At 43.2% G+C, this 26,618-nt stretch overlaps 1 protein-coding gene across 3 annotated transcripts; it reads left to right on the forward strand.

Moving 5' to 3' along the window:
• On the forward strand, positions 1-25,731 carry FECH (ferrochelatase). 3 transcript variants are annotated; one of them, XM_030565734.1, is made up of 11 exons: positions 1-251; positions 5,978-6,095; positions 7,811-7,930; positions 8,368-8,516; positions 16,434-16,568; positions 17,464-17,570; positions 19,746-19,844; positions 22,119-22,226; positions 23,381-23,545; positions 23,992-24,051; positions 24,549-25,731. In XM_030565734.1, exons 1-11 carry the CDS (start codon positions 188-190, stop codon positions 24,681-24,683), a joined length of 1,260 nt encoding a protein of 419 aa, XP_030421594.1. In that variant the 5' UTR covers positions 1-187; the 3' UTR covers positions 24,684-25,731. The 3 variants fall into 3 exon arrangements, with proteins under 3 accessions (XP_030421594.1, XP_030421595.1, XP_030421596.1); XM_030565735.1 differs by lacking the exon at positions 1-251 and adding an exon at positions 949-1,011; XM_030565736.1 differs by lacking the exon at positions 1-251 and adding an exon at positions 1,094-1,189.
• The last annotated feature ends 887 nt before the right edge of the window (positions 25,732-26,618 follow it).

A 26,618-nucleotide genomic window follows, 5' to 3' on the forward strand; every position in this document is an offset into this window, starting at 1 on the left:
CCACCCCTTCCAGGCAAAGCAAACGCATGTCTTCCTAATGCAAGAAGGCGGCGGGCGGGCTGACACAGAAGGATCTTGACAGGGAGGAAAGAGGAGGCAGAGAGAGGCGAGCCCACTCCAGCTAGTGCTCAGGCACTTTCAGCAGGGGAAGGGAACCCTTTTCCCCGAGCATCTGCAGACTAAGGGAATGTATTTAGTTCACACAAACATGGCTGCTGCCTTTCGAGCTGCAAACCGGGTGTTGTGTCCATGTAAGTTGCCAGCTGCATTGGAAGGGTTGCCGGGATGCCCTGGGCTGAATGAAGCGGGCTGTGGACATTGCAGGCTGCCCCAGGGCTCCGCTAGCGGGCGGGCCGGGGGCTCTCCTGCCGCTCGCTGCACTTGCTGGCTCCCCGGGAGGGGTCGGGCTTGGGAGAGCCGGGATGTTTTCTTGCACGCCCCTGACCCCCCAAACCCTCCATTCCTGGGGGGCGGGAAGTGACCCCCCGCCGCTGCACTGCTAAGGGAGCAGCAATTCCGAGGGGGCTTTGTGCAGGAGGCAGATTAACGCCTGGCTGCGTTACATAAACAAAGAGCTTTCGCACGGAGCGCGGCCGGGCAGTGCGGAGCATGTGCCCGCTCCCCCCGGGTGGGAAACCCCCCGGGGGGGGCAGGACGGAGGAGCATTTCTGGAGCAAAGTCTCCCCCCTTGAGCCCCGGGCAGAGGATGGTCTGAGCGCAGAGAGGACAAGAGAAGATTTAACTTCTCCCACATGCTGCCCACTTTAGACCTGTGTCCCGGGTAGCCCGGGCGGTGCTGGCACTAGCGGCCCCTCTCCAGGGCCATGTAACACTTCCTTGTGCTGAGTGCAAGCAGAGGGCACGAGAAGAACCTCCTCCCCCCCCGGGGGGCTCTGCAGCCGGGACTGTGTTGCGCAACGCGCCCTTTCAATGAAAAGCGTTTGCATAACGCTACGTGATTAGCAGCAGCAGCAGGAGCGCGGGGGTGCTGGTGCGTCCTGCTGCAGCGAGGTAGTTAGTGGCTGGCAGCGGGAGCCCCTGTCGTGCAGTAGGTGATGCTGGGTGCTGGTGGCAGCTGGAGCCCAGGGACAGTGCGCCCTGGTGGGGCAGGGCCGGTTTCTTTGGAGGCAGCACTGGGCCATCGTGCCTCGATCCAGCAAGTGCCTCCTACTGAGGGCTTCACCCTGCAGTAAGTGGCCTGGCCAGTGCTGTGGCACCCAGAGCCAGGGCCCCAGTTCAGTGCAGATCTTTCAAGCTTCTGCTTTCCTTTGTCTCTCCCATTTTTCGTGTTGTTTGTCTTTGTAGATTGTAGGCGTCTTCTGTCTCTTTACATAGTGCCAGGCACCTTGGGGGTGCTTAATCCATTCTGGTCAAGCATGCTGCCCTTGCACCAGAACCCGTCTCTGGTGCCCGGGATCAGCAGCGCTCTGTACAAGCTGTTGCAGGCGGGTAACCAGTGTTGTGTGCTCTATCTTGGTGCAGTAAGTGTCTCTGGAAGCCAGGGAGGGAGTCAAATTCTGCCATCAGTTACAGCCATCAACGTCAATCAGTGGGCTTCTACCATTAAGTCAAGTCTGGCCTTACATCTGTTTGCAGGGAAATCGGAACTTCTGCAGGCAGATGCAATTACAGCTTTGGTGACACCAGTATAAAAGCAAACCCACTTCATGGGAGATTGGGAATCAAGTCTATCATAACTGGGCCTTGCAGACACAGGTTTTTTATCAGAGAGCACTTAGATGAGTATCTTGCCTTTATGCAGTAGTGTAGTAGCCACGTTGGGCCCAGGCTATCAGAGAACTAATATATTTTATTGTACCAACTTTTATTGGTGACCTGAAGAGCTCTGTGTGGCTTGAAAGCTTGTCTCTCTCACCGGCAGAAGTTGGTTCAATAAAATATATTACTTTACCTACCTTGACTCTCTAATATCTTGTCTTTATTCATTCTGTCACAAATAAGGTGACCAGATGTCCCGATTTTATAGAGACAGTCCCGATTTTTAGGTCTTTTTCTTATATAGGCTCCTGTTACCCCCCACCCCAGTCCCGATTTTTCACATTTGCTGTCTGGTCACCCTAGTCACAAAGTAGAGAGCCCTTTGGTGCACTGACAATCCTTTCTGTTCCTATTGCAAGCCATGGTGGTCGGGAGAGTTTGTTTAGCTGCCTTAACACTTGGGTATAGGTGTCTCTGATTTTTGCATCAAAAATAGATTTTTGGTTTTAAAAAGCCAGAAACTCAAACAGTTGAAGAACTAAAAAAATTATTTTATAAAATAGATCAGTTCTCAAAGTGCATGGACAGTGTATTATTTTGGAAAGGATACAAAAATTCACATAGACCGAACGTGAATGATGAGACCTTTCTAACTCCCAAAAAACCAGACCCTCCCCGCTTAACTTTCCCCGCCACTCGCCATACCCCCAGAAAATTCCTGGGTCAGTAGATTGACGTTGTTGTCCTCTAAAACTATGCAGTATGCTAGTCCTTGATCAGCTGCCTTCAGCAGTAGAACCACCAGGATTTGTTGCTGTACAATAGCAATTATTATTATTTATTCCATTATTTTCACTTATAAAATGTAGCCACTTTGGACATCTACAGAATTTAATTTAAAAGGTCATTTGTTACATTTATGATATTAAATCAATTTAAAAGGAAACATGCCCCTCCCAACAGACTACAGCCTGTGAAAAGAGATGAGACTTGTGCCATGCCTTTACGATCAACAAACTTGGCTCTGTCAAGCCAGTGGGGAAGGGACCGCCCTTGAAAACATTCTGTTACCAACCACCTGCCATATAAATTTGGGGACGAATGGCACTCCCCAGCTTTCCTGGTAGTCTTTGCTTATGGGAAAGGAAAGAAGTGGTCTCTCGGGTTGTCAGGAAACATGCCATGTAGACTGAGATATGTGAAAGTCACTTCTATGGAGTTGGTCCCCCAAACATTTTAGAATTTAACTCATACAAATAAGATGAGACACAGAATGCAGCAGTTCAGTTGTGGAGATGAATAAAAAAGGGCTGAGCTGGGCATGTAAAACTTCATAGCTATTAAATCCAGAAGGCTCCATTAGATAATTTAGTTGGATCTCTTGTATAATGCAGGCTGAAGACTTTCATCCAGTTACTCCTACAATGAGCCCAATAGGTTAGGTTTGACTAAAGTTCAATTGGGTCATTGATTTTAGTATTTAACCCTAAATCTGCCTCTTTTTTGTTACAAGGATGGAATTTGAATCCCCTTTTCCCTCTCAGCTTTGATTGAAAAGGGTTTAATATAGAAAATGTTAGTAATTATTGAGCACTAGGCCTGTTGGTTGTGAAACAGAACAAGTCCCTCACTACACATACTTTGTGTGTATCTTTTTTCCAGTGTCCATGTACGTGAATGGAGATTATGGTAGGAAATTGATTCAAGTGGTACTATTAAAGAAAAAAGTTTAAATAAAAATCCCTGAATTAAAGTAACTGAGACGTACAAACAAAAAAAAGCAAGATTATTCTCTGCTGAGAAAAAAACTATTGTAAACCCTGGGCAAAACATGGGACTGCTGAAATGCCTTTTCCTCAAGATTCCTTGGCTTTTGTGGTCTGTCTTTATCCTTAACATGGTTATTTGCATATTGTGGGAAATGTTTTATTAAGATTATGTGGTCTCTGAGTTTTTGCCCCTTATTTCTCACTAGGGCTCTGTGAAAAATAACATACAGAACAGTGACTAACATTTTAAGTAAATGCTAACAGTGGTTTAAATATAATTAGCAGAGCACTTTTTCTTTTTGTTTTAAAAGTACATCTATAGGGTTTTTTTTCTGAAATGTTACTGAGTCAGTATAACAATGTATGCCCAGACAGTCTAACAGTTTTTTAAAAGGAAGAATGCAATATAATTGATGAGGAATATGATTTAAGATAACGAGTGTGCAGATGTATGGGTTTATTTTATTAGGTGCACGTGAGTGAGGAAGTGGTAGTATGTATAAGTAGATCTAAAAGAGCTACTTAGAATACTGGGAATAAGAAATACAGCAAACAAAATTCTTTAGAGATAAAAATGTCTAGCTGGATTATTTGGTCATGTGAGAGGTGATTGACATACACAACTATTGTTGTATTCTGTTTGACTTACAAAGTTTTTATCTAATTGAAGAGGAATGTGAAGCCTTAGCATTCATTTTTAACTACAAAAAAAGGAATTTGCAGGTATCTAGCTTGACATTTCAAAATGTGGTTTTTTTCCCATCTCTGGAACCTGGTTCAATAATATACTTTTTTTCCTTCTCTTAAAAACATTTTGTTGTAAATTATTACTCATTGAAAAATTAACAAGATTGTGCTTTAGAAAAAAACTTCAGATGCTGAAAAGTTGTGAATAGTTTTTACAGTTTGTAAAGCAGATGTACTGTAGACGGTGGCTTAGAATGTGAAATCTTTTTATATAGTCTTGTAAGTGGGGGACCCTTTTCTATTCTCCATTGCAGTGTAAGCAATGGTAAACATGGAATGTGTGATACAGTTGTGATATGTTAATATGGCAACATGTTATGGAGGCATTTCTGCATTTGTGTATGCTGTGAAAGTAATTGTGTGTGCATATTCAAGGGCAGAAGTGGCCTCTTAAAATTTTATTGTGCCCTAGCTCTGAAGGATAAAATGTTTATGGTATTTTGAAAATTAAATAAGAAAACCTGTGTTAACATAACATTAAGCTTGAATGGCTTAAATCACAAAAGATATGTGAAATGGAGTTCCACTAGCAGTGTTGTGCATCCAGTGTATTCTGTGGAAATCCCTTATGAAACAGAGAAATAAATATAAAAACCACACATTTAACCAGTGTAACAATGAGTTATACATATTTACAATGCAGCTGAAAGCTTCACTTTTGCACTGTATAGTATAATGTTGACTGCACTATAAAAACTTTATAAATCTAGTAAATTAAGATTTTCAGAGAAGGAGAATAAACAATCCTGGCAGGGAAAGTGCTTAAATCACCTCAGTCCCTTAGATCACAACCTTTTAACCCACTATTAATATTTAGAGTGTCTAAGTGCTTAAACCACTAATAACCCCCATTAACAAGTGTAGTCTTCTTATCCATCTCTGCCTTTGGGTTGGGCAAAGTCTGGCTGAGACTAGAGCCATGGAGTGATGGGAAGAATCGAGTGAAAGCAGTGAGAGAGGTGGCTGCCTAGAGTGAAGTTAAAGAACCCTGGTTGAACTGGCCCTGAACTGATCCTATGGAATTGCTGGTTCAGTCTGTTGCAGCACAGGGTCAAGCTCGGACCAACCCAGGGCTCAAAAACATTAAGCTACATTGCAGCAAATGTTTAAAAGCCCTGAAATTCAGGGGCTCATTTTTAAATGTTTTTTAATCCATATAATATTTATATATGGATGAGTGTATTTTAATGTTTTGTAAATTTAGTGCTTGTGAAAGGTTCTGGCAGCAGCTTGACAGTCTTGGTAACTGAAGTCATTTGTCCATAGAATAGTTACAATATTGCAGTTTTCACTGTGCCTCCACTCTGAGCTGAAGGTACTTCACTTCCTTTCATGCTGAAGTGGTGTCTCTTGCAGCATTACCAGCCCCAAGTGTTCAAAACTCACGCGTCAGGCCCTAAAAATCACGAGATTGACTTTAAAATGATAAGATGTTTCAACAAAAATAAGTTTTGGTTCTTTGCTTCCTGGTTTTTGAGCCTTTTAGGCACACTCAGGTCATGTTTTCAAGCTTTTCTCTGCAACCACGAGGGCTAGACACTCACCCTTTTAAAAAATGGTATGAAATCCATGATTTTTCCTTAAATCGCTTGGCTCAGGAGATGGGGCTTGAAAAGAAATGCCAACTATCAGGAGACCACCAAGCACATTTAAAGAAATATTGGGGGAAGGCAGCATACGTCTCGTAAACAGAATCCTCTGCCCAGTAATAAACTAATAATACATTTTAACCTTCTCTCCAGTCACAAAAAACAGCAGCTGCAGTCAAGTGAGAGTCCAAATACAATGGAGAGGTCAGTCAACAGCAGCAGCAGCCACACAAACAAAAAGCACAGAGCCTCAAATTCAGCCTGAAAAGAGGTAAGGACTTATTCCCGGGCCTTATCTGTACTGACAGCAAATGAAGTATGTGTGTGTCCTACATGTAATTGCTCTCTGTCTCTCTCCAAAATGGTATTGCTTTACTTTACAGTGCTCTGGTTTTAAAGCATTACAATCGTCTCACTGTTTCCTTGTGCTTCCCCCATTTGTACGTCTGTATCCATCTGTTGTCCCTGTCAGATATTTAGATATTAAGCTCTTTGGGGCTGAGGTCATCTTTTTGTTGTGTTTTGTACGGCATCTAGGACAAGGGCGTCTTCATGACCAGGGCTTCAAGGCGCTATTTGAATATAGATAACAAAAATATTTACCCTTATGCCCTGTTACATCTTGTGGAGTGTTTAGTAGGGTGGAGGGGAGAAAGGAGCAGGGAAATAAACAGTGGTTAAGATTTTTTGAAGTAGTCAATGGGATTTAGGCCAGTATCTTTCATTTGAAAGTTAGTGTCTAAATCCCTGAGACTGTTTTGAAAATCTCAACCAGCCATCCTGAAGCTTAACTATTTGTATTTTAAGAAGATAATATATAGTAGGGTGAGATAGCAGCTTAATAATGCAGTTATTGCATAATTTGAGACACCATTTAGTACACTCTTGTTAGTAATAATTAGTGCCTTTCATCCAAGGATCTCAAAGGACTTTGCAAACAAATGCACCTGTGAGGTGTTTGCAGATATGGAAACGGCAGAAAGGGGAAGAGAGGTTCCTCGTCTCAGACTGTATAAAAGATCCAAATCCTATGGATCTCAGACCCTGTACAAAGTCCAAATGCTCAGATTTCCCATTCTAAACTTGTTAGTTACCATAACTGTCCTTCGTCTGATGCAGGATCGTTGATGGACCCTATTCCAGTGGTAGGTAGGACTAGCAGGGTGAAGCTCTGGTACTCCGCTGTTCCAAGTGGGAGGGTAGGGTGCAACAGAGCTAGAACACTTGCTCCAGCAGGGAGTTTCCCTCTGATAGGGGAATTCTTTGCTGGCCATTTGCTCCCAGTTTTTGGTCTATCTGTGCCCTCTGAGGTGCACAACAGGGCCGGAGCGGAGTCAAGAACCCAGGATTTTCATAAACAGGGATTAATGCCTCGGCGTGTGGACTGGCTCTTCATTTCAGAAAGTAGTTAGAGATGGAGAAGATATACAGGGCTAGGACATCTTATCTAGCTCACCCCCTGTCTGGACAGGGTTGTTCCCAAGAGTGTAATATGTTTTCTGGTGAACCTAAAATGTGCAGTTGGCATTTAGCTGAGGTACAGAAACTTGTGGTGTTTATTATTAAAGGATGTATACTGGAAAGTTACTTCAGCTATGGGATGCAAAATACTTGATTTAAAAAGGCCACATGTAGGTGTGAGTTTGCTGGCTCTGATGCGTGTTGAGCATAAATAGAAAGCACTTGCTGATTCGGCACATAGTGTTTTGTCAGGTGTCTCAGGGCCAGATTCTTATAACCTTATTCTTGTTGAGTAGAAACATACATCTTGAATAGCCCCGTTGATCTCAATGGGATGGAGTAAGGGACTGCTAAATGTGAATAAGGATATCAGCATTTAACTCCTGATGATTAGTTTTTTAACATGATCCTCAGTTTGCACAAAGATCAGGGGGTCAGGCTGATTAGCCTGCAGTTGTAAAAGGTGGCAGCTGATTACAGGGCTAAATAGAAATAGATTTCTGACAATTTTTTTTCTTTTAATAGGAAAACTAAAACAGGAATCTTGATGTTAAACATGGGTGGCCCAGAAACACTGAGAGATGTCCATGATTTCCTACTTAGGCTTTTCCTAGATAAGGACCTGATGACGCTTCCAGTACAAAAGTAAGAAACACTTGGTTCACGTAGCGTGTTAGTATGTGAGTGTTGTTGTAGGCTATATACTTGGACATCAAAAAATCCTTCCAGCTGGCTGCAGTACTTTAGGCCAAGAATTCTGTACTGACTGTCTCATGTGAACTTGGTAATGAGAAATGATATTGCAGTCCTCCAGAAACTGGGGGCTACAGGATGAGACCTTTAACCTGTGATCACAACTCTTTGTTTACTGCCAACTGGCAAATTTATTCACATGAATTAGATTAAATGGTATTATAAAACAATACAAAACAAGCCATGCATAGAATGAGACTGAACATTATTAGTTTGCTGCGTTTTGGAGGCTGGTGGTGGGCTGGATGATTCTTTTGTTGTTTTTAAGATGTGGGAGGGGAGGTGATGGGGGATATGTTACTAACTCACCCTGCTTTTGAACGTTTCAGTAAGCTGGCACCATTTATTGCCAAACGTCGCACACCGAAAATCCAAGAACAATATAGCAAGATCGGAGGAGGGTCGCCAATTAAAAAGTGGACTGTAACACAAGGAGAAGGCATGGTGAAACTGCTGGATGAAATGTCTCCTCACACTGGTACTTATACCCTTCCTTACAGTTGTTTAGGCGATTGTTCTGTTTGTGGTAGTGGGTGTGTGCAAGGGGAGAAGACTGGGCCATGGTGGTCATGCCTATTGGGAAGAGCAGGAGTCAGGCCTAGTGGGCAGAGCTAATCCAAGGGTCAGGGCCAGAGGCTGAAACCAGCAGCCACACCAGGAGTCAGAGCCAGAACCAGGAACTAAGAGCCAAGCCAGGGGTCAGAGCTGGGATCGGGAGCTAGGGTCAGGGTGAGGAAGCTGGAACTAGGTGAGGTAGCACGGACTGAGCAGGAGCAAGGCAGGGAAACAAGGCAGGAATGGGTTTAGGAGCCGGGCAAGAGTAAGATGAGGAGCAGCAGACAGCAGGAGGGTCACACCTATGGGCATGAACGCATTGAGCAGCCAGAGAGTTGCTGCTGGGTTTAAAAGCCAGTCATTTGCCCTTCCTGACCAATCAGGTGGTGCAATCAGATAACCAGCTGCAGGCCTCTTGTGCTTGTTGAGTTGCCAGGAGACAGACTCTGCTGCAGGCCCTGATCCCTGACAGAGTGTGTGTGTTTAATACACAAAGATACGACTCCTGACACAAAACACTTACTAAGTTAGACATATGCAGTGGATGGAGCATTTGTTATGTGTGAGAGAGATCATGACTCCATCTAGTGGCTTCTTTGAGTAGCTATAACTTCCTAGTAAAAGTCTCACAGCTTCGATTATCTTCAGTCTGGATCCTTTAAACAGTTCTTGAATCTAATTGTCAGTCGTGGCTAAAAGGCTTAATGCAAACTCGGCTTGATCTTATTACAATCATTAGAGAAAGGGGCTGGCACAGAAAGATGCTGTTTCACAGTTTATTTCTGCAGTACTAAGCAAGATTACTGCTGTCAGCACCACCCCAGGACATGAGGGACCCTCCCTTGAAGCTAGAGCGATAGATAAGGCCTAACGGTTTGGTTTGGACGGCATCCACAAGATACAGTATATACAGTCTTTGTACGTTCTCCTTCAGCTAGGGTAATGTTTGAAAATGGGAGAAAATGGTTATTCCATGTAAATGTCTGTCTCCCCCCAAATCCTAGGGCTTCTGTCAGCTTAGCCACTCAGCTTTATCAAGAGAAATCCATATCAAGGAGAGGTGACTCTTGTTGCGATTAACTCCCACACAAACTAACATAAGTTTTACCAATAGTGGTTTTTCATCCTGTCCAAACCTTCACTGTTGAGCACTCTTAAATCCTCACTGACTTCAGCTAAATTCATACAAGTCATGTTTAAACCATTTTTAGAGTGTTCTTGCAGGAGTCTGCACCAGTGTCCCTGCGTGCTCCACTCACCACTAGTTGGGCTCATCCTCCTGGATGCTCTGGGGATTAGCTCATGAGATCAACACACCATCACTGGTCTCTCTCTGGTCTGCAGCCCCTCTCTTGCTCCTCCTTCTCGTGACTTGGCCTTCCAGCTGGGTCACTCCGTGTTTCCCCCCCTTCTGGGAGGTACAGTCTTTCAAACCCTCTGCCACTCCCACAGTGACCCAGGCAATCTTCCAGTTCACAGCCCCATCAGTGCCTAAAGTGTCCCTTCCGCCACAGGCATAACACTGCCCTGCTTGGGCTTCTGGCCTCCCTACCCTGGGGCCTCTCTTCTTGCCCTAGCCTCTCTGGCCCTTGCTCACCCCTTGGAGGCTCTTGAGCACGTAGTACTGTTCTTCAGCTAATTGCCTCATATAGTGCCTCCCGCTCTTGCTGCTGGTTCTCTAGAATCTGCCTCATCAGGGCCTGTACCCCGCTTTGTTGCTTGTCAGCCCCCTTCATAGGGAGCAGCAGCTCTGTGGTCCAGCCTGGGAAGGTACACCTGCCTTCTGCAAAGACAGCCTCCATATATGGTGGCTCCATTGTCCCTTTGCCTCAAGTGTCTCTCATCTAGCCTTTCCTGCTCCCCCTGTATCACAGGCAGCTGTCTAAACAGCTTCTCAGTGTCTCACATCTCCTTGTATCGGGGGGCGACCATCATTGCTCACATTCTCCACCAGCTGAGTCACAGTGTCCAATCACTGCAAGCGGCGCCTCCTGCTGGCTGTCTTAGGAATTAGCATTGTCAGTCATGTGCTCTTCCTCCCGTGGTCTCTTGCCCCATTTTGTCTTGCTCTACTGCTCTGCTCACTCCTGGATCATCAGCTTTCTCTTCATGCCTTGGCTCTCCAGCCAGGTAACTAAAGTCCTTCTCTTCCAGGTATTTCAATCTTTCCAGACCTGGTGTCTCCAATTCCTTTTGCCACGCTCCAGTGGCTGGAAGGGGAACCCAGGCCCACCCACCAAACTGGGTTCCAGAAGGGGCCCTATAACAAGCAGCCACAGTCCTTATGCATTCCTGCTCCTTGCTGCTGTTTCTCTGGACTTCTTCCTACATATCAGGCTCCCCCACCATTTGCCAACCTCCAACTCCCTCCATGCAGGGAGTGACTGAAGCCTTTCATAGCCTCTGCAGCACGCCATCTGGCTTTATATAGGCTTCCTGCACAGGTGAGTCTGTCCTTATTTAGCCATCTCCAGCTTAAATCTCCCCTGCTTGCAAACTGTTTAGCTGATTGGGCCCAGCTGGCCTAACTCAGCTCTTGCAGGGCTAGTGTGGGGAGTCTACTCCATCACAACCAGTTTAACTGAATCGATTTAAAATCAGATTTGAGTTAAACTGGTGCAAGTTTGTGTGTGTGTAGATTAAGTCTGGACTTCTGTGTGTTCATCTCACGCTGGTCACAGTGAGCAGCTGCTGGAAATTTGAAACATTTGTACCTCTCCTGGATTTTTGTGAGGATAGTAGAGCTATGGCACATACGGTGCTGTAAGCCAAGAATTTTTCTGCATGAACTTTATGCTATGATTGGAATATGCTTGTTTGGCAGCATGGGGAAGCCAGTTTCTCTCTGTGTCAATAGAATAGGTTCAGCAGTGCCAGGCTTTTCCTGTATCCCTTGCCTCTTAAGGGAATGCCCTGAAAAGGCACAATAGTTCTGCCCTGTGTCCATTGTCACTGGGGATTAAGTACAGTATGCTTGGCCACAGTTGTCTTCAGGATTGGTTCCTTTTTAGTTCCTTGTCATCTCTAGTCATACCCATTTGGTAGTTACCAAAAAGCAATGAACATCTGATGGCTGCTCTATTTGAAATGAGCCACAGGGCTCACCTTCGTTCTAAGTAAGCCAGTCTCTGCAGCATGTTTTGCTCCCTTTGGATAGTCGGCAGAGAGGCTAAAGACTAACTTGATGGGGCAGAGTGAGGAAGATTGTTCTGGCTTCCATAGAGTACCTTTGCTGTGGATTAATGCCAGAAGTCCTTTCCCAGTCCTGTTAACCTGATATTACAAGCATTAAAAGTTATCGGGAGAACTACAAAAGCAAGACAAAATCAGTCTGTGTTTTTGGCCCACGAGGAGAGCTTCTCTTCAGCCCCATAACTTAACTGTGGTTTGAGTCCACGAACACTTGTTTTCTGCCCATTTCCTTGGCATTGGAATCAGCTGCTGAGTCAGTTGGCATGTCATGGAACCCATATCTGTGTCTGGAAAGATTACATATGCTTTTGACTCTACGTTATTCACGATTCTTTGTATTTTAGGGCCCACTAAAACTTGGGTAGTTGAGGCTTAGATATGAAAGTTGTAAAGAATTTGAAACTAGGAAGCAAAAAGTTGCAATCTTAAAAGGTAATCATGCTGAAGCCAAAATGGCCTCTACTTTCTTACACCATCGCTGACTCTCAAGTTTGTTTTGTGTGGATTGTATTCAACCCTTTCTTTCAGACACTGTAGTGTGACTCCATTGAAACTAAAATCCTTGCAAGTGTAGCCAAAGAATAAACTTTGTCCAGAGCTTGGGCTCAGAAATTACACCCTGCTATAGCAGCAAATGCAGTAGTTTATTTTTTGTATAAAAGTAGTTTCTAAATAGGTCAGGTTTGCAACAGATCCTGAAGCTGATAGTTTTAGGGAGCTTTATCTATTCTTCTCAGAGTGTATCACTCCCTCTTACTTTACAATGTGGTCACCAAAAGAAAGCCACCCTGTCTTTATCTATTTGTGCAGCCTTTACATCTGACTTGGTATCCATTATTTAGAGATGTACTTTACTGCCTAGACAGTAGCTGCAATTTTAGAAGTAGGGCGGGCTAACAATTGTTGTTAAAGGTGACCTTGGAGAATTTAGTGAGGCCAAATACATCACTGCATTGCTTCAAAATAGCTAGAAAAGCCAAAAGTGCACCTTCACCAAGAGCTGTAATGTTTCTGGAGTGCTTTTCAGAGTTCTGAAATTTCATTATGCTTGGTCTGCATTTAAAAAGTTTTACTAACATAACTGTGTTGCTGAGAGGTGTGATATTTACTGATATGGTTATGCTGGTAAAAGCCCAAGTGTAGGTACAGCTGTACTAGTATAGTGCACTTTATACTAATTTGTCTTATTTTACTTTGCCAAACAAGGATAAGATATGCCAAAACAAGCACTCTTATACTGGTATAACTGTCTCTCTGCTGGTATGGGGAGGAGGGGGTAGGGCTGGGGTGGGCAAACTTTTTGACCTGAGGGCCATATTGGGGTTGTGAAATGGTATGGAGGGCCGGGTAGGGAAGTCTATGCCTCTCCAAACAGCCTGGCCCCCGCCCCCTCCCACTTCCCGCTACCTGACTGCCCCCCTCAGAACTCCCGACCCATCCAACCCCCCCCCACTCCTTGTCCCCTGACCACCACCTCCCTGACCCCTGTGCACATCCCTGCGTCAGACAGTCCCCCTGGGACTCCCACCTGCTCTCCAACCCCTCCTCCCTGTCCCCTGACAGCTCCCTCCTGGGACCCCCGCCCCTAACCGCCCCCTGGGACCCTACCCCCTATCCAACCGCCCCTCCCCCCAGCCCCTTTCAGACTGTGGCCCTGCGAACATGGATGGAGGACTAAGGAGGAACAGGGGCAGCGGTGTAGCTGGAGAGAAACAGCGGTTTCCCCTTTAAAGCACCGCTTCTCTCTGGGTGGCTGTGCAGCCACCCGGTGCTGCTCCTGAGTCTTCCGGCCTGCGCTCACCGCGCTTCTGCCTTACCGTGCTTCTGCCGCTCGCCCCTCCCACCTGCTCCCCTGAGGCTGCAGGTGAGCCTCCCTTCCTGCTTTCCCCTGCCTCTCCCCCCCACCCCCCAGGGGAGTTCGCGGGTGCTGAGCTGCCCAGTGGCGCAGTGAGCTGAGGCTGCAGGGGAGTGGAACAGCAAGGGAGGGGTCAGGGGCTAGCTTCCTCATCCGGGAGCTCAGGGTACTTTGCCCACCTCTGGGACAGGGGGTATGGGGTGATGATACTTCAACTATTCCAGCGTAGTTAAAGTGGCAACATTTTTAAGTGTAGACAAAACTTTACCCTAATCTGAGTCTTCCTGATGTTGTGAATGTAAGTTATGGTAAAAAAACAAAAACAAAAAAGGCAGTTTTTTAAAGCAGTACACGTATTTTGGGGTGTTTTCACAAACTAAACTTTCAAATGTAAGTAGCAATTTTGGGTGCCAAAATTGAAACACCTTAAAATCTTTGGATGATACCTTACAGGGGCCTGATTTTCAGAGGGTGGATGCTCAGCACTTTCTTAAAATCAGGCCCTTTTAAGGCATTTCAGATTTGGGACCCAGAAAAATCAAGGCAACCCGAAACTACCAGACACTTGGAAAATTTAGGCCTTGAGCATTCTGGATTCCTGTTGCTTCCTTAAGACTTGACGTCAAACACATAAGAACAGGAGTAATTTTACATATGCAGGAATATAATGAGACTACTTATGTGTGTAAAGCAGAGGTGAAAGTAAGGCGGTATGGGCCGGTACGGTGTACAGGTAAAAAGTGGCTGCCTGTACTGGCCCCTACCCCTTACCGTACTGGTAAGTTTTCAATTTTACTTTCACCCCTCGTATAAAAATACTTATATACATGTTTGCAAGACCAGGGCCTTGATTGGTCAGAATAATGCTGGCTTTTTATCAGTGCTGAAATATCTTTGTTTAACATATATGAATTGTTAGTAGAGACAATAACTGGTCTGTATAGCTGCTACAAAATGTATATTTCTTTATCTCCTGTTTGCCTGTACTGTTTTCCCAGTTCAGCAATAACTTTTCCCAAATCTTTTTGTTTCTGTTCCCTTTAAACTGTTGCTGTTTGAAGACATAGCTCAGTGTGTCTTAACAGAGGTTGTTTGAGTCCTTCCTTTAGAGTTGGATTTGGCAGCATCCTTTGCATTGTTGTTTTGATTACAGTCATTTTGGGTTTGATTACCAGACTGGTAGCAGAAAGTTATGATCTGATAGTTCAAAGGACATTTTGCATTTTTCTGTTCTCCAGCTTTTATCTTTAAAGTATCAGCATATAGTCTTTTCCAGGAGCAGAAACGTGGATTATAGGAAAGCACCATGTAGTCTCTGCTTCAGGGGTTCTAGTTCTAAAATTATAATTAATAGGTTTTTTTTTGAGGAAGCAGCTGTATTGGGATAGATCCCTGGTCTTAAAATGTATCCAGATTTTGATGAGCAGCCTTGGTTGATCCCAGTGCTCCTCAGAGTTCAGCTAGGAGCAGCAGTAGCAGATCTCACTAACTCTTTAAATGCATAAAGAAAGGACTTGACTAACCATGGGGAAGACAGTATTGCTTTAATGTAGGGAAAAGCACAGTGGGGATCATGGGAACTGCTTATATTATTTTGACTGTACTATGTTTTATCTTTTGATCATAGGCAGTGGGGGAGAGGATGTGTATATATTCTTATTTACTATTTGTATTGTGATAGCCCCTAAGAGTCTCAGGATCCTAGTGTGATAGGTACTGTACATACACAGACTAAAAGAATGGACCCAGCCCCAAAGAGTTTACCATCTAAGTAAATAACACATTCCCTGATCCTTTAAGCTTTTTGTTCTTCCCACAGCAAGCAGGGAACCTTAAGAAAATCACAACTTGTAAGACGTAAAGAATTGCCAGCTTTTTTATTTTTAATTAGAAATGTGCATTTTTACAATATACTTCAATACCAGGAGGTCCGTTGATAGTGAATCTTACACCAGAGCACTGGAAGTGATTGCCAGAAGCTGGGACTGGATGACAGGGGGATAGATCACTTGATAAATTGTTCCATTCGTTCTCTCTGAAGTACCTGGCACTGGCCACTGCTGGAAGACAGGATACTGGACTGGATGGACCATTGGTCTGACCCAGGAAATTGATTCTTATGAAATTGATCCTCTATTGATGTGCTTGTGTGATCTGCATTAAGCTGTTTGGTATGTTTCTCCAGACATGCTCACATTCCTTAACCCAATCGTTTGGAATACAAGAATTCTATTTCCATTCAGCTAACTGCTCTTAGGAAGTCAACTGTGTTACAATTCTTGTATTTTAAAGTGACATGGTTCCCATCTGGCATGAGCCAGGTTGATCATTTCCTTTTAACTTGAACATGCTTTCTTGATACTGCACCAATGTCAAAAATGTAACATGTCATTGTACTCTGTCTCGTGCTGGCCTGTAGAATACATTTAAATGATCTCTGTGTTTGGAGGGGAGGGAGAATTTTACAGATTAATGCTGCTACTGTCAGGGCTAGAATCTTCAGCAACTAAAATATATACATTTCCAAAAATCTGATTCACAGCTCATGGTAAGCCTCTAGCATATAGAGTCTAGCATACAATTATTATTTCTCCACAGCCTAATTTATCACAAACCAGGAAGAGACTTTCAGCATCTTGTAAACATTGTGATTGTCATTTTGGCTGTTGTTAAGTCAGGGAGAGTGTATTCCTGAGGAAGCTGGGCTGTAGCTGGTCAGAAGGGGATTTTAAAATCAGAGCGTTTACAGATAAAGTGATCAATTGCTATTTCTTTGTCTCTTTCTGCTGGCAGCTCCTCACAAATACTATATTGGATTTCGGTATGTCCATCCTCTGACAGAAGAAGCAATTGAAGAGATGGAGAAAGATGGCGTTGAAAGGGCTATTGCATTCACACAGTATCCGCAGTACAGCTGTTCTACCACGGGTGAGTGTGTCTGCGAAAGTGCAGTAAAAGAGGAAGATAAACAGCATATAGACAAATGTATCCGAACAGCTGAGAGTCCAAGCGCAAGAGGCTTATGAAAGCATGTGGGAACTTTTGGGATGTGAATGAAAACCCAGCCTGCCCTCCTCAAAACCAGCTTTCTGGTTGGCCTGCTTTAAGTTTCCCAATTATAAGTAGAAGCCTGTTCTCTAACAATAAGGAATTTTAAATGTATAGGCCTTGTTAGACCTCCATGCCTCACAACATCCCTATGAGGGGTTATACCAATTTTACAGATAGGTAAACTGAAGCACAGCAACATAAAAGGGCACTTTCCTGAAGTTACATAAGTGAGTTGCATAGCCAGAAATGGAACCCAGGAGTCCTGACTCACAGTCACCTGCTCTAACCGTTAGACCCACTGTCAGTGCCAACGAAATCAGAAACCTATAAAACAGGAGTATGTGCATGTTCTAGAGGTATATATTTCCACCCCTTCCCCTGGCCCTAGGACAGGTGATAATTCTTTGTGTACATTTCAGTGTAAAGCAGGGACCCACCCTCCCCATACAAGATAACACACTTTTGGGTTTTCTGTAGCACACAGTGATGCCTAGTATAATGCTCCCTTAATAGCTCCTGAAAATAACTTTGCTTTAGTTGAGGATTAACTTGGCAGGTAGAAAAGGTCTATTAGTTATATAGACTTCATGAGGTAAATGTTTTTTTCTACACTTGTGCTCTCCATTCTGATTTGCAGTGTAATGTATTTGATACCAAGTCCTTAAAATAGTGAAATGGCTGGTTGTGAAACTCTTTTTGTCTGGCAGCAGCCACAGTTCTGATGAATGTATAGCTAAAGCTCCTGCTAATCTCCTAATTTTGTGCATTTCAGGAAGCAGCCTAAATGCCATTTATCGCTACTATAATAAAAAGGGGGAGAAGCCAAAGATGAAATGGAGCATTATTGACAGGTGGCCCACACATCCCCTTCTCATTCAGGTATGGAGTTTGTATGCAAACCATTGTGGCTGTCAGGAAAACTATCTCGTTGCTTGTCAATTGAGCAGATTCGACATGGAGTTATTGAGGGTACGTCTCCATAGCAGTGAGTCTCAGAGACCAGGTCAGCTGACTTGAGCTCCTGCAGCAGGGCTAAAAATAGCTGTGGAGACATTCAGGCTGGGCCTGAAGCCCAAGCTCTGAAACCTGGCAAGAGCATCTCAGAGTCTGGGTTCCAGCCCAAGCCTGGACATCTACACTGCTATTTTGAGCTTTGCGGCACAAGCCCCATGAGCCCAAGTTAGCTGACCCAGGCTCTGAGACTCACGGCATGGGGTTATTTTTTTGCTGTGTGGATGTACCCCACGAGACCACTTGTCTTAAAGGGACACAAACTTGTTCCCTGATTTAGATTGTTTCAAAATTTTAAAAACCTCAGAACAAAAGGAATATTTCAATTTTATGTTGTATTTCATAATATAAAATATATATCCTATGTGCTCGGTCTGAAATTATTGGGGGCAGTGTTAGTTCAGGATTAATGTAGGGAAGCTTGCATTGCTTCCATAGACCTCCATGTAATCAGTGCTAGTAATGTCACCCTGAGTCCACAGCCTAAGGGGTTCGATTATCCTCTCATTGAAGTTCACAGTAGACTTCTCATTGACTTCAGTGGGAACAGAACCAGGACTCCCTTCGAAAAGTAGTGAGGAAGAGGAGGGAAAAAGTAATGTACTTGACTGAGAGAGGAGCCCTTTTTTTTTTTTAAAGTTTAAAGAGGTGGAGTGCATGGGCTGGGCTTTTAATAATAGCGCTAATGTGGTTTTGTATTATTCTAAAGCCCTTGTCTGGCATCAGAGAGGTGGGTTATGCTGGCCATAGCCGTAGCTGTGGCAGAAACACTTAACAGCAACCATATTCTGCTCCTTCCTTTCCTGGGAAGATGTTAGTGGCTGCTTTTTCTGGGGAGAGACAGAAGGAGATGCCAGGGAAGCGTGAAAAGCAGAGGTGGGAGCTTTTCTTCTTCTTCTACCTTTGACTTTTGCATTTTCACGCTGGTCTCTGACTGACTAGTGCAAGTGACTGAGGGGAGACCAAGGGAGAACAGTAGTTCTTGGTACTTGCGCGTGCCGTTCACTTCTTTCACTGAGATGTCTCAGCAGAGCTCAGGAATCCGCTGCATGATCAAATAATCTACCAAATGCTGCTCTCCATTAGATGGATTGCACACAAATACAGCTGCGTTTTGTAAGCTAACCAGCATGCATTTCTCCACGCCCAAGGGAGCCTGTAAGTGAAGGGCTGGCTCAGCCTCTGATTGTATCATTTAACAGAAATTAAAGTTTAATTTTTTGTAATGTTTTTATCCTATCTGTGGTGGTGGTGTTGCAACGTGTCTAGTAGGGAGCTGCAGACAGTCACGGCAAACCATTTTTTTTCCTTCTGGCAGCACCGTGTGCAAGTTGTTAAGTCAGCTTCTTTTCCTTTCTGTATGTTTCCTTGCCACCTGGCTAAGTTCTGATCTCAGTCACTGCTGTGACTGTAAGGTCAGAATCATTCCCTAGTCTGCCACGTGGGGAAACGAGACTTTGGTTTTCAGGTCTTGGTTAACTGAAACCATCTGTCTCCCCATGTTCTGTCCTATCAGTTGACCTCATATAAGGAACTCGTTCTTTCAGCCCACAGATTTAAATGTCAGGTTGGGGGCAGAGCATTCTGAAAGAGGGGAACCTGATCTCCCTATAGGCCCATCAAAGCCCAAGTTTGTCCTCCTTTAGGTCATGCATTTTACACAGCGGGCTTCTGTTAGTGAAAGCAGCTTGACTGAGGGTATGTGGCCGGACACTGGTTCAATTTGCCGTAATATCTTAACTTGTGTCCTGTACCTGAAGTCCAGGTAGCTGACCCAAAGCTCATTGGAGCCTATCAATGGACTGCACCGGTTTTTGATTTAGGCACTGTAATTCATTATTTACTGAACATTTTATTGTACACACTATTGATCAAACTCCCACTGGCATGCTACTGAAAAAAGAATCTCTGCTGTCTCGTCAGAAGTTCTTATGGTGAGCTAACGAAAAGCAGAGGGGTGCCTAGCCAATTTGTGCACATTATTTTCAGCAGATGGGTGCATCTCCTGTTACCGATCTTTACTCTTTTGCCTTCCTCTTACAGTGCTTTGCAGACCACATACAAAAGGAACTGGATCTGTTTCCACCTGAGAAAAGGAAAGATGTTGTCATTCTTTTCTCGGCTCACTCACTCCCAATGTCTGTAAGTAACATGAAGTCACCTCTGAAGTTGTTAAAGCTCCATCGCATGGGAGAGTCACATTATTGGTCTGATGGGTTGCATCTCAGGCAAAGCAAAGTTTTAAGTAGCCTGCAGCTTGTAGGCCATCAGGGTTAGACCAGACAAGGAACAAAACCTACTTCTTTGCCCATTGCTTCCACATGAGGATAATGGGGTTGGGGGGGGGGGGAATAGTTGTTTTCTCACCTTTCAAAAAGAAATTACTCTCCCTGAAGCAGTGAGAGTAGAATCTTTGCACCTTTGGAATACACCAGCTAGAGTGGGAGATTTTAACACAGTGGGCTGGCAGTAACTAGCAACTTCAATACAGTGGCCTCTAATCATTTTTTTTTTTGGGGGGGGGGGAAGGGGCGGAGAATGGAACAGTGGCATTGTACCACATAAATTGAGGCTGCAGAATCTATCTTCATTTGTGTGAAGAGGAACAATCAGGCGATGTGGTAAAGGACAATTTCATAATGAATTCTTCTGTAAAACTGCCTTGTTCCATAAACACACATTTAAAATGCTTTCAATACTAATATTTCAGTGTCCCAGTTCAGACAAATTGTGTGCATCATGGTTCACCTTCTAATAATGTCCACTGGGGTCTTTTTATTATTAAGTTTAAAAAAAAACTCGTGGAATGTGTCACAGTCAACTGATGTAATTCAAAACGGGGTTCTCTGTTCTGGAAGTCATTCCCGTGCCAGTTAGGGTGAGATGCAGGCTACTGCTGTTTCAGAAGTACTGTATTAAAAGTAATCTTTGGTCCTTTCCTTTTGCTACTGCCTAGCCCTGGGAGACTTGTATTCTTGGAATATGCTGCCATCTAGTGACTAACGGCAGAGGGAACAGTGGACATCCGCAGTATTATTTATTTATTTGTACGAAAGTAGCACTTAGAGTCCCAGCAGAGATCTGGGCCCCATTGTGCCAAGCACTGTAGAAGCACATGGTGAGGGACAGTTCCTCCTCTGAAGAGCTGAGAATCTAAATAGATAAGACAGACAAAAGGTGGGAAGGCAAAGAGAGTCATGGAGAAGTTGAGGCCACGCATCAGGTGAGCAGCTGAACCAGGGGCAGAACTATGACTCCTGACTTCCAAATGTTAATGTGCATTTTTCTTGCTTTTGTTTTTCCCCTACGGGTCTGCAAAGTTCCTACTTGCTCTTTTCAGAGCTGTAAGGATACAAATCTTGTTTTCTGCATTAGTTGCTCCCCTTTTCCTGCATTGACTTCCCGGTTACCCATCCTTTGTTTTACTGTTTCACTTGAATGCCCGTCAGCACTGCTCCTTGAATCAGCCAACAGGAGTCATGCTGAATGGCATGGAACGTTCCTCTTCTTCCCCTGTTTCATTCCCCAATGCGTTGCTGCCTCCACTGCTGTCCCAGACTTTGCTGGCAAGGGAAGAAATTGACACTGAATGCACTGTGAGTGGCCTGTCCTGTAGTGCAGAGTAATACCACTAGGGCACTGGGCACAACGAGGAACTTTTCCCCAACATGTTTGTACTGCTGTTTCACTTGAATTGAAGAGAATATAAATAGTAAACATGAGCTTTCTCCAGTCTGAGGCCGGGGATAGGACTCAGTACTCCTCGGCTTTATTTCTAGTTCTGCTGCTGGCTCACTCTGTGACTTGGCCAAGTCACTTATGTTCTCTGTGCCTCAGTTTCCTCATCCATAAAATATTAAAGTATCTGTAAAATGTCATATCCACAGAGGTATTATGAGGATTAAATATTTTTAAAATGCTTTGAGATCCTCTGTTGGAAGGCAATTACATTTATGCAATAAAGGAAGTCTGTGAAATGGGAGTTTGATGCTAAAGTGATTGAAAAGAAACCATTTGTGACTCCAGCTAGTGACTGAAAACACAAGCATGAAGTCTTTCAGGGAGGAGCATAGTCTTTGCAATGGCTAAGATAGGCCGATTACATGTCAGACTGAGAGTTTATAAGTCTCTTAAATTCTAAATTATCCAGTAAAATAATAGTAGTTACGTTCATTGTGGTATAGGTAACGGTTAACAATTTCTGTTGCCTGCACAAACATCTGCCATTGTGCGAGGCACAGCTGCTGCAGCCTGTTGCAGGGGATACATGCACTGTGCTCACACATGAAAGACTTTGCTTGCTTGCTTCCCTTCATTTAGAATGAGTGATTGAGACTGAATGTTTTTAGATGCTCTTTGCGCATGAGAAAACATAACATTCACGAAGAATGAAAGGTCAGTGTTTCTGTGCTGCAGGTGGTGAACCGTGGCGATCCATACCCTCAAGAGGTGGGAGCTACTGTCCAAAGAGTCATGGAGAAGCTCAACTTTTCCAACCCCTATAGGCTCGTGTGGCAGTCCAAGGTATGTGGTCAGAAGGAAGTTGTTAAAAGCCATCTGCAGCCCCTTAGTCATCAAAGTTTAGGATGATCTCTTCTCTCCCAGCTTTATTACAGCCTCTTCCTCTCTCTCCTACTTTCTGGAAGTATCTGTGTTCCAACGGAATGGTGCTTTTTGTACCTGGGTGTTATCTTCTGTATATATTTAACAGCCGCTTTAAGTTTTTGCCACTTTACAGAAGTTCTTGATGCATCATTCCCAAGTAAACTTCTGATAGCCCAGAGATTCTCCAGTACTCCTCCTATGCTCATCCAGTGGTGGGGATTTTTCTCTGACTAGCAGCTGAAAGTGGGAAGCAAATGAACTATGATGAAGTCTGCTGAAATATCGCTTAGAGACCTTCCAAAAGATTGCTTATATGATTACGTCCATTGTTAAGGACATGAGCCCAATCCAAATAGATGTCATTTTTTTTAAAGCAGGTAACGCAGAATGGGTTGATTTATATCTCTCTTTGCACATGATGTTTGTAAACTCCAACTGAAATGAAGGAACTTTAAGAAATGTTAGCCTCATCAGAATTATATAGTGTCAGTAATTTACATTTATCAAATGTGTTACAGTTACGAAGGCAGAGTTGTTTTGTTCTAAAGCTAGGAAGCTGCAAGTAAAATATTGTGTTAACTCCGCATCTGTACTTTTTGGATGTTAAAGGAACACCATCGGCTTATTTAGTCTTAAAAATGGAAAAATTCTTTAAAGGCAGGTAAATCCTGCTCAGTAGCTGTGGCGGGAGAGGGTTGGAATGAAAAACAAAGGATGCTTATTTTATTTGTAGTAATTTTTTGAAGTTCCCCTCTAAAAGCCAATCATCCACTCATATTTATATTAAACAACACACATTTTAAGTAAATGCAGTGTCATAGGATTCTGCTTGTTGTCAGGATGGATTGTCTGGAGGCCTAAACAGAGAGGCAGTGTCTCTTCATCAAAAAGTAATAGATGGAGAGGTGGACAAAGATACTGCTAAACATCATAAGATAAACAGACAAATTTGATTCTTCATTGAATAGATAAGAATATGTGTAGGTTAATTAAAGGACAACAGAAGATAATTCTTGTAGAAATGAATTTATCAAGGCTTGAAGAAAGATTTTTTTCCTCCCACTTTCTTCTAGGTTGGCCCAATGCCCTGGCTGGGTCCTCAGACAGATGAAACTATTGAAGGACTCTGTAAAAGGGGAAAGAAGAACATTTTATTGGTTCCAATAGCATTTACCAGTGACCACATTGAAACTCTCTATGAGCTGGATATTGAATATGCACAAGTTTTAGCAAATGAGGTAAACATCACTTCAGGTCTCATAATTGCTTGGGCAATTCTGGTCCCAAATTTCTTTCCCCCTGTTTTTAGCTCCGATCTTATGGTTAAATGTTGGTATGGGATTTGCTGTTACACTGGTGTAAATCTGAGTTAAACTGAATTGGCTTCAGCGGTGTTGCTTTGAATTTTTATCAGTGTAGCTGAGAGCTGATTTTGACCCATTTTATTTTAACTGAGATAAATGGTTTATGTGATCAGTCAAGGTGTTTGGGGAACCTTTTTTCAAAGTAAAATATTGTCTTCTCATTTTAGCTGTGCTGAAAAAACATTACTACATTTAATTCATTCATTTTAGGGCAGCCTCTAAATGATATAGAAAATGATGTTCTTCAAAAAAGATACTGGGGTATTATTTTTTTCCATAACAGCTCTTTATTTTTCTCTGCTTTCTTGTTTTGGATTCAGTGTGGAGTTGAAAACATCAGAAGAGCAGAGTCTCTTAATGGAAATCCATTGTTCTCCAAGGTATCCGTATTGTTACTATAGCTTTAGTAAAAAATACAGCGTACCAGTCCTCTGGAAAGCGCTAGCAGATTGTTGGTTTCCTCCCATATTATTAAAACATTCTGAGTTTGACTATTAACATAGAATTTCCTATATTTTGTAGTTCATAGACCACAAGCTTTTTTCCTTTGTCACTGTGTTATTTTTTTAATTGATACTTATTTTGAACATTGTTTTAACAAAGAAAAGCCATTTTTCTCTTATCATTTTCAGTCACCTATTTATTGAGATTTCCAGAAAAGCAGAAATGTTCCTTTTTAGGGCCAATATTATGCCAATGAATTTTTAAAATCAAGGTCCCCATTGAAATCAAGGGGAAGTTATATTTAAAAAATTGGTGTCACGACACATCACTTGGTCTGACTGATTGTTGGTCTGGCTAACTTGTTAATTTGGTAACTTGTATGTTTTTTGCAAGTGGCTCACTCACTTCTGCTTTTTAATACTCTGTCTTTCAGGCACTGGCAGACTTGGTGTATTCACATATCCAGTCGAATGAAATCTGCTCCAAGCAGTTAACCCTCCGCTGTCCGCTTTGTGTGAATCCTGTCTGCAGGGAGGCAAAATCCTTCTTCACTAATCAACAGCTGTGACATGCAGCGTAGAAGAACAGACTTGATTTGTGCAGGGAAATCACTTATGGTGCAACAATGCAGACATCAGAAATTGCACACAGATAACCAAACTCTTGCTTTCTGGTACACTCTTCTATCCCAGTGACTTCAGTGGGGTTGCAGTTTTGTAACAGAGATGAGAATTTGAAGTTTTTCTTTTTTTATTTGAGAGATGTGGGTGGAAGAGAAGGAAGGAAGGGCTTGATGCAGTGAGGTGTTGAGAGGTCTCAATTCCCCTGGGACTAATGAGCACTTCATAGCATAAGGCCCAAAAGTAAGCACTGAAAAACCTTTGATACAAACTGGCATCTAAAGCTCTTTGCAGGGAATTCTTTATATGCACTAATGTCATGAATATATTCATTTCAGCCTTCCAGGTAGAGTGTACTATTTTTTTTCATTTTTTTTTTTTGCTACTGGTGCAGTATTGCTAACACAGTTACCAGTCATCTTCTCTTACAGATATATTTTCAGATATGTTTTGAATTCTGATTTTTAAAAAATATGTATATTTTTTAAAACATAGAAGATTATTTTGGTTTTCCTGGGAGAAAAGAGATTCTGCAAAAGCCCAGACAGGCTTTGCCCCATTTGAACAGTGGCATTGTAGAAGATTTGTTTACATTTTCTTGAAACTTTCTCATTGTCTGAAGGAAAATCTCTGTCTGTGGAGAGCATAAAGTGAAAGAAATGACCCAGGACTGAGTTATATTTTTGGAGCACACTCCACTTAAATGGAGTTCTAGATATATTTCAAACCTCGTTACTGTCAACAGCAAACACTGTAGCTGGTTGTAAGGGTTGGCTTATCCTTCACGCCAAATGCTTTTCTCTTCTCCAAAGGACTTTCTCTGATTAAGCAAATTCAGAAAGTTGAACTGGCTCTTCTGAGGGTTTATAGATCTGCTCTGTGCTTTCCACTGCATCTGGACATTGTGGTATTTGTGGGATATCTATGGAGTTACATGGGCACAATCGATCCAGTTTAATTCATGTTGTCAATTAAAACCCCAGTGATATATTAGGAGTCATTTACGTTGTGGTGGGTGTGCCAGATGAGGGGTGCAGAATGCCTCTTATCCTAACAGCTGCTGTGGGTATAAATTCCCTAACCCAGAAACAGAGTTCTGCCCTATTACAGTCCCTGAGCTATTTTTAGGGCCTGATCCTGACCCATCTAAATCTCCATTGATATCAGTCCGGCATTTGAATACACCAGGAATGCAGTCTAGTCCTAACTATTTAAATTATGGAGGTCTTATAAAATAAAGCAGTGGCCATTCAGCACAGTCTCAGCTGCTGGCCACTACCCAGCATTTCTCAGTTTTGGCTTGAAATACATTCAGAATGGAATTATCCTAGAGTCTGGATTAGCAGGCCCATCCTATAGGGGACATTCCCTCGAGGACTAGAAGAATCCATTATAAGTATTCTGTGGGAGAGCTCATTTATAGGCACTGGTCTAGCTATCAGCTTCATGAATACAAATGTTTATCCTATATAATTAGCACCGAATACTGGAGGCTGTTTGCAAGTTGTTCTAACGTGCAATGGTTGCTTAAATTGATGAATCAACTAATCATAAGATGTGAAGGGCAGGGGCTGTGATTATTAGACAGTTTTATTTGCTCAGATAATTGTACGATGCACATAGTTTGTGCTCCTGATCCTGCAGGGATAGGGTTGTTTAAGGATAACATAGGCCCCTGTTGCCATAAAACCTTGTTTTGCTCCATTTTATGTTGAAAGAGTTGACGTTTAGGATGCTGGAGACATAAATTAACATAATTATCAGCCAGTGGGCTAGATACACTGGTATAGGGAGATGGAAATTATACTTCCTGCCTCAGCGCCCCCCTCCTCCCCCCCGCCCTCTCTCTGCCTAATACTCTCCCGGAGGGAGGAACGAGGTTT

Source organism: Gopherus evgoodei, chromosome 6 (assembly GCF_007399415.2).
Source record: "Gopherus evgoodei ecotype Sinaloan lineage chromosome 6, rGopEvg1_v1.p, whole genome shotgun sequence".
NCBI lineage: Eukaryota > Metazoa > Chordata > Testudines > Testudinidae > Gopherus > Gopherus evgoodei.

What these genes read in the sequence shown, in the direction of transcription:
- FECH (XM_030565734.1), top strand. Translation starts at nt 188, where the DNA reads ATGTATTTAGTTCACACAAACATGGCTGCTGCCTTTCGAGCTGCAAAC. An exon ending in AAACCGGGTGTTGTGTCCAT is followed by an intron (nt 252 to 5,977) that starts GTAAGTTGCCAG and finishes CCTTCTCTCCAG; the next exon opens with TCACAAAAAACAGCAGCTGC. An exon ending in CTCACTCACTCCCAATGTCT is followed by an intron (nt 19,845 to 22,118) that starts GTAAGTAACATG and finishes TCTGTGCTGCAG; the next exon opens with GTGGTGAACCGTGGCGATCC.